General features: G+C 36.5%; 1 protein-coding gene across 6 annotated transcripts; it reads left to right on the top strand.

Moving 5' to 3' along the window:
* The first annotated feature begins 291 nt into the window (after positions 1–291).
* LOC131021341 (cadmium/zinc-transporting ATPase HMA2-like) lies at positions 292–5,367 on the top strand. Of its 6 annotated transcripts, none has more exons than XM_057950501.1 (10): positions 292–765; positions 888–1,107; positions 1,552–1,812; positions 2,141–2,238; positions 2,341–2,596; positions 2,660–2,797; positions 2,871–3,198; positions 3,281–3,483; positions 3,554–3,756; positions 3,842–5,367. In XM_057950501.1, the coding sequence occupies exons 1-10, from the start codon at positions 733–735 to the stop codon at positions 5,201–5,203; spliced, it is 3,102 nt and encodes a 1,033-aa protein (XP_057806484.1). In that variant the 5' UTR covers positions 292–732; the 3' UTR covers positions 5,204–5,367. The 6 variants fall into 6 exon arrangements, with proteins under 6 accessions (XP_057806484.1, XP_057806488.1, XP_057806489.1 ...); XM_057950505.1 differs by having other exon boundaries at positions 336–765; positions 3,846–5,367; XM_057950506.1 differs by having other exon boundaries at positions 348–666; positions 867–1,107; positions 3,846–5,367.
* The last annotated feature ends 2,730 nt before the right edge of the window (positions 5,368–8,097 follow it).

Below are 8,097 nucleotides of genomic sequence, written 5' to 3'. Positions count from 1 at the left end.
TTAAACGGTGTAACAATGTCTAATTAACACCACCTATACATTAAGGGACTCATACTAACATTATATTGGTACAAATTGATACACATATAACTTTATAAATTATATAATAAAAAAAAATTGTGTATTTATCGACGAATAATTAATTTACTAATGGTCTCACCGGTCTTTAAAAAATATATCTGCCCAACAACAAAAAAAAAAGTAATAATACTCGCATGATTATAGCCTTTGAATAGTAAATACAACCTCAATAAACGAAGGAATCCAAACGACATTCGAGAAAAGTGAAAAGGAGTTGCTTTAAAGTCGAAATGAAGCAGCAAAAATGTCATGCCAAAGCATTCAAACACACCAAACCACAAGCCCAAGTGCCCAATGAGTGTGATATTATGTGGAATCCACATTTTTTTTAATTTCCTCTTACAACTGATTCTTAACTATTTATGTCTCATTCCCTCCGCAGAAGCGTAGACGGTATTTCTTCCATAAATATCAGACAAATAAATGTCGATGTTTGGCGGCATTTTCTCTGCTTTTCCGTTGTCACCTCTATATATATAAATCCTTCCGCCCTTTCTCTCTCTCATCCTTTCTCTCCTCTCGCTCATCTTCCTTGATCCTACACTCCCACTCTTCTCAACACCACTTTTCAAGAACCTCCACAAGGTTTGCTTCTCCTTCTTTCTTTTTTTCTTTCTTTTTTTTAGACAGAAAGAGAGAGAGAGATATGGCATGGTGTGTCTGTTTTTGAGCACATGCAAACAGGTACATGCATGTGTGTGAGTGTTTGAGTGAAGTTTTTCTTCTTCCTTTTTATGATGAGAGTTTGTTTTGTGCGGTTACTGGTATAATTAATTCATAGACAGACTTGAGTTGTTTTTTTGTAGTTATTGGAAGAGAGAGAGATGGAAGGCATTGAGAAGAATGCAGGGAAGAAGTTTGAGAAAAGCTACTTCGATGTATTGGGGCTTTGCTGTTCCTCTGAAGTCCCAATGGTCGAAAAAATTCTTAATTCACTTGATGGGATCAAAGATTTTTCAGTTGTTATCCCTACCAAGACATTGATTGTTGTTCATGACTCTCTCCTCATTTCCCAGATTCAAATAGGTAACAACAATCTCTCTCTCCATGTGGCTAAGTTTATTTTAGAAAGCTTATAAGAGGTAAATGACTTGACAGCTCAATAAACCATATCAAGACTTTTTTTGTAAAATGATTATTATTTATAAAATTTTTAAAAAATAAGTTGGAGTTAAGGAATTTATTTTGTTGAAGAAGTATTATAATAATCAAAGTGCTTCGTCCATGACAAGGAAGAGTGGAAGGTAAAGGTGTATACGGAAAAAAGAGGACTAATTTTGGTGGTTTCCTAGCTGGATTGCCAATTATTTGTTAGTCAGTTTCTCCTTTTTCTTATCACACAATTGGTCCAAGTTAGGCAAGTTTTCTACTGGTAAATAAATAAAAGTTGATGGCAAAAAGTTGGTAGTTTTAACTGCATCATGCGGCTCTACTAGCTCTGCTTTAGCCTCCCCTGCATTAAAATGGCAGTTAAGGCGCTGAACGAGTCGAGGTTGGAAGCGAGCGTTAGAGTATACGGCCATGGCAGCAGCTACAAGAACAAATGGCCGAGCCCCTATGCTGTTGCCTGTGGTGCATTGCTTGCTCTACATTTTTTCAAGTATGTGTATAGCCCGTTTAGATGGTTGGCCGTTGTGGCCATTGTCGTTGGCATCCCACCGGTTATACTCAAGGCCGTTGCAGCAGTAAGGAACTGCAGACTTGATATCAACATCCTTGTATTGATCACAGGTATTTAATCACTTGCTTTATCAAATTCCCATTCACACAAATGAGAACAAATTAGTCGTAGCTGTGGGGTCGTCTTGTTTCCAAATTACTAGTCTTGATCAAGTTTCTTGATAGGGACCGAGGCCTAATTTTGTAACTATACATTTGTTTGATGTGATTTTGCTTGTGTTGAGCTTCGGATGATAGTAAAAACTGAATCAAATAGTACGATTTTGATCTTGTTCTGTTTAGAAACTTTAGATTTTTTGGAAAAGTTGTGCATACTTTTTGCTTCAGATTGTTGTGTTTTTTCTCAAGCTTCTGTAATGTGTGCTGTATCATGGCGCAGTTTCTGGATCGGTTGCTCTCCGTGACTATTGGGAAGCTGCGACTATCGTGTTTCTGTTCACAATATCCGAGTGGCTGGAATTGAGGGCAAGCCATAAGGTCACTGCTAATGGCATTATCTTCTGTCTTTGCAATAAGGTGAAGTTTATGTAGATATAGTCAGAAACTATATGACGATGAGATTTTGTGGTAATCGTGTAGGCCACTGCTGTTATGTCATCATTAGTTAGCGTAGTACCTCAGAAAGCAGTCATTGCTGAAACGGGAGAAGAAGTAAATGCTGATCAAGTTAAGATGGGCACAGTGGTAGCTGTGAAGGCTGGCCACGTTATACCCATTGACGGAGTTGTGGTGGATGGCAGCTGCGATGTTGATGAGAAAATAATGACCGGAGAATCATTTCCGGTGACAAAGCAAAAGGACTCGACCGTTTGGGGTAGCACGATCAATCTAAATGGTAAATGACTTGATCCTTGCTCTTGTTGGCCGAAAAGATGACTTCTGATAAGCTTGTTTTCAGGCTATATAAGCATCAAAACCACGGCCGTGGCAGAAGATTGCGTGGTGGCTAGAATGGCAAAAATCGTAGAAGAGGCTCAGAACAAGAAATCGGGAACTCAAAGGTTCTTGGACAAGTGTGCTAAGTACTATACTCCAGGTTAGAATGATGAGTGAAGAAAAAACAATGTAGACTATTTGATAATGACTGATTTATTTGGGAGGTATTGCAGCCATAGTTTTGGTATCTGCTTCATTAGCAATAGTTCCTCTGGCATTCCATGTTGACAATAAGAGAGAATGGTACCACTTGGCTCTCGTTGTTTTGGTGAGCGGATGTCCATGCGCTCTTCTTCTTTCCACGCCCGTTGCCATGTACTGTGCACTATCAAAGGCAGCAACGCTAGGTGTTCTGTTCAAAGGAGCACAACATCTGGAGACTCTTGCTAGGATAAAGATGATGGCCTTCGACAAGACAGGGACGATTACTAGGGGAGAATTTCAGGTGGTGGATTTCAAGCCCCTCCGGCCTGATATCAGCTTGGACGCGCTGCTATATTGGTAAAATGACTTGTCCAAGTTTATCATTTTGTTTGAGATTTCATGGAAACCAAACTGATTGTTGGTATGTTTCAACTTGCAGGATATCGAGTATTGAAAGCAAATCGAGTCATCCAATGGCTGCTGCTGTGGTTGAGTTTGCAACAACACATTCCATTGAGCCAAAGCCGGATAGAGTTGAGCATTTTCAAAACTTTCCTGGTGAAGGGATCTCTGGGAAAATCGAGGATAACGAATTATACGTTGGAAACAGGAGAATTGCATCAAGAGCAGGATGTAGTGAAGGTACTACATATACATACATCCAATTCACTTATTTTAACACAAAAATGACACTGTTTTTGTTGGCATCCAGTTCCCAAATTACAAGGTTATGATACACAAGGAAAGTCTGTTGGTTATGTCTTCTTGGGATCGTCTCCTGTTGCCGTCTTCTGCCTTTCTGATGTGTGTCGAACGGGAGCCAAGGAAGCAATCGAGGAGCTCAAGTCGTTAGGCATCAAAACCATTATGCTAACTGGAGATTGTCAAGGAGCTGCCAAACGTGCACAAGAGCAGGTAAACACTAAGCTACATGCCTTGACACATTCTTGAATCTTTGAAAAAGAAATCCATATTTTGACAAAGATGAGGTTTTCATCAGTTAGGGGGAAGTCTGGAGGTTATACGAGCCGAGCTTCTACCAGAGGACAAAGCGAGTATAATCAAGGAGTTCCAGAAGGAGGGGCCAACGGCCATGATTGGTGACGGCCTCAACGACGCCCCTGCATTAGCCACAGCAGATATTGGGATATCTATGGGGATATCAGGCTCTGCACTCGCCACAGAATCCGGGGACGTTGTCCTCATGACAAATGACATTCAGCGCGTACCAAAGGCACTGCATATTGCAAAGAGGGTCAGACGTAAGATCATAGAGAATGTGATACTTTCAATCTCGACAAAGGCTGCTATAATAGGATTAGCCATTGCTGGTCACCCCCTCGTTTGGGCTGCCGTGCTCTCTGATGTCGGGACATGCTTGTTAGTCATCGGCAACAGCATGCTACTGCTGAGAGGAACATCAACTAAATCTTGCAACTCTACCTCTCACTCACACATCCATAAACAGCCCAAGTCTTCTTGCTGTGATGACAAATCTCAGAAGCTCCAACCATGCTCTTCCAACAAGTGTGCATCATCTGGTTCTACTAAAGAGCACGATCACAACGCACATAGCCATCCCTGCAGTGGGGACAGAGTCAAGGATCACGGATGCTGTGACAAAGCTGATCATCATGATTTGGAATCACAGAATCAGCACAACCATGGAGATTCTTGTGGAACTAAGAAATGCTCGAGCTCCATCAAAGAGCACGCCCACAATGCGCGTAGTGGAGACAGAATCAAGGATCACGAGTGTTGTGACAAAGTTGATCATCATGATTTGGAATCACAGAAGCAGCACAGCCATTCTGGAACTAAGAAATGCCCGAGCTCCACGAATGAGCACGCCCACAACGCGCATGGTGGAGACAAAATCAAGGACCACGAGTGCTGTGACAAAGTTGATCATCATGATTCGGAACCACAGCACAGCCATTGTGGAACCAAGAAATGCTCGAGCTCCATGAAAGAGCACGCCCTCATTGCGGTTTGTCATCCAGAAAGTGAAGATAGAGTAGATGATCACCAACACAATCTCCAAATGGATCACAAGCACGCTTGTTCCAGCGCAGGCGGTGAGAACCAGCATAACTGCAACACGGCGTCTAACAAACACTGCCTTGAAAGCCACTGTGTGCATCACAAGGATAAGAGTGAAGATGATGATAGAGAGCATTGTAAGGAGAGTTGCAAGAGTGCTGGTACGGTAGGCTGTGAGGATAGTACTACGGGATGCAACGGGCCTTCAAAGAAGGTGCACCGTGGATGCTGCGATAGCTACAGAAGAGAATGCTGCATCAGAAGTGGCCATTTTGAGACTAACTTCAGAGGAGGCTTATCAGAAATAGTGATTGATTAGTGCCTTAATGATTTTATGTATGGTGAAATATTATCGTGGTTTAGATTGGGTGGGTATATATCAAGAATAAGACTTAGGATGATCTTCAACAACTGCTCATCCAAATATTGTAAAATGCTTATTGGTTAAAGCTTTAAGTATCTTCACCACAAGTTTTGTACTCAGTTTTTGCATATTATTTTCATAGATATGTTTATCAAAATCTAAATTCAGTACCATTTTGGAATATGTTGGTAGTGTGTTGGAATATTCGATGTTCCGTAGAGCTCTTAGGATGCGCTCTCTTCATAGAAAACTAGTATTATACCCCTGCTTCGCAGGGTCCAATTATTCATATGTATTTGTAATATATAATAGGAGTACTATAGAATTGTATAAATGAATTTAAGTGATACAAAAAATATATATATATATATATATATATATATATATAATAATACAAAGTAATCAAATCAAATTGAAAATTTACATTACATAATACAAAAAATAGGAACTGAAAAAACAAAAGAGTTTCACAACATACGACTTATATTATTAAGACTGTAAAACACAAACATTTCTTAGAAAGTAATAAAAGAATATTTCAAGAAATATCAACATTATACTGAATGAATATTATAAAGGAAAAAAAGATATCCTCTAAAATTGAGTGGAAAAAGAGACAAATCAAAGTTGGTGTGTTAAATAATAGTGTTTTGTTGTGAATATTGACTGTGAATGGATATAAAATATAATTAGTAATTTTCAAAAAAAAAAATTGTGGACGGTTGAAGTAGTATATTAAAGATAATTGCATAAAACATTCTAGAAAACTTACATATGAACAATATTATGAGTACAATTTTCATCATCATCTCCATATATATCATAATTTTCATACCTCGATAATTAATAACTTTTGATATAGATTGACCATAACTTGTATTAATCGTCATTACATAAGACACAACAAATAAAAATGCAGACATTGGAACTTGAACAATAATTTTGGATCTGACGGCGTCAACGATAATCAAGGAATTAAAATCTTATGTTCAACATTATGTCCACCCCACAATCTCTCCTTAAAAACTTGCAAACCAATAATAATCAATATAATTCCATTACAGTTATCTAGACTCTAGCAGTGTTTCATAACCAAGGTTTAACCTCTTCAAAGAAAACCTGCGAGGGAAAAACCCTTCGCAATAGTAGTGTTTCATAGCTTTTGGGCACAAAAATTAAGAAATGTGTAAAAAATAGATAAAATGGGTTGGTGGAAATTATTTAAATATTAGGTATAGAGAGAGAATATATTTCTAAAAATGGAATGAGACATATGTATTGAGACGTCCCAAAAAGGAAAGTGAGACATTACTATTGGGACGGAGGGAGTAGTACATTAGGAAAATGAAAGTTTTATTATTTTGTAAAATTAATTTTTAAATATTCAAATTTGAAAAATTAGTTGAATAATTGCGGTTATTATTTTAAAAAAGTCATAGTTGCTTTTATATATTATATATATGGATAATTTTTTAATAAGTAATATAGGAATAATCTATTAATTTATGCTAAGACTATATATGATAATTGTAAAAATTATTGATGCATTACTGGTTTAATAGAATCGAAAAACTATAAGGCCAAATATAAATATATAATATAATATTAAATTAAGTTCAATTAAAATAATTAGTTAAGAGATTAAAATTATCATTTACAAATATAATTTTAAATTTTAAATAATAAAAAAATTAAGATTTCAATCAATTAACTTACACAACCGCCAAAATGGAAAAATGTGCTTTCGTTATTTCTCATACTAATAGTAAGGGATGTCAATCAGGCCAACTCATCGGATTTCGGGCTAGCTCTATGGGTTACGAGTTATTCGGGTGCGGGTTAATGGAGTTGAAAAAAATTTCGAGTTAAAAACTTTCAACCCTAACCCTAACCCTAAATGTTCGAGTTTCGGGCTAGCCCATCAGGTTAGTCGCGCTCAAAATGTTATTTTTAAAAAAATTAATTAATACATTTCTCTTGACAATATTATATTTGTAATAAATAAATACACTCATAAATAAGTAAAATTTCAACACCAACTTACATAATAAAGATATAATGATGCAACATTATGGGCAGCGTTATGTATGAGATACTAGCTAGTTGATTTGATTTATTTACTGGTTGAGGGTCTTCCTTAACCCCTCACCCTTGGATGTTTATATATATATATATATATATATATATATATATATATAATTATTAAATAATTATCATTTTTAAATTTTTATATCTAAATATTTTATGTTAGATATTATATTAAAAATGTAGAGAAGTGAAATGATGAGACTTTGTAATATTTTATTATTTTGTAATTTTTATATCTAAATATTTTATGTTAAGTATTCGGGTTTCGGACCGACCCTATCGGGTATCGGGCTATTCGGTTACGGGCTAGTCGGGTTGAAAATTTTCAACCCTAACCCTCTCAAATTGACGGGTTAATCGGGTCAGCCCGCGAATTTCGGGCTGAATTGACATCCCTAGTAACAGTTACTCACTTTTCCTCTCATGGTGCATTTACTTTGATGTCTCTTTTCTTTTCTTTTTTTTTCCACATTTTATACAAAAGAGAAGTTCACTTAGGAATAATATTATCCATCCTTGAAGTAAAAATAAGGAAGAAAAAATGGTGAACTTCTGGGAAAAAATGAAATATTTAAAGGCATAAATTTTTGTTATCCCTCATTTTCTCATGATAAATTTATCTATCAAGATAAACGCAACCTAAAAAATTATTTACCTTTTGTTTTTCTCTTTCTTTTTCAATATATTTTTCTCAATTTTTGTGTAAATTTATTCTAAAAGTTAGATTATTAAGTACTAACAGTTTACTTGGGGGTGATGAT

Source organism: Salvia miltiorrhiza, chromosome 4 (assembly GCF_028751815.1).
Source record: "Salvia miltiorrhiza cultivar Shanhuang (shh) chromosome 4, IMPLAD_Smil_shh, whole genome shotgun sequence".
Lineage (NCBI taxonomy): Eukaryota > Viridiplantae > Streptophyta > Magnoliopsida > Lamiales > Lamiaceae > Salvia > Salvia miltiorrhiza.
This window is presented reverse-complemented; position numbering and strand designations above follow the sequence as displayed.

Bases quoted from the DNA above. Each gene is read 5' to 3' on its own strand.
- LOC131021341 (XM_057950501.1), top strand. From the start codon at position 733: ATGGTGTGTCTGTTTTTGAGCACATGCAAACAG. The intron at 3,199-3,280 runs GTAAAATGACTT...TTCAACTTGCAG, and splicing joins TTGGACGCGCTGCTATATTG to GATATCGAGTATTGAAAGCA. The intron at 3,757-3,841 runs GTAAACACTAAG...GGTTTTCATCAG, and splicing joins CCAAACGTGCACAAGAGCAG to TTAGGGGGAAGTCTGGAGGT.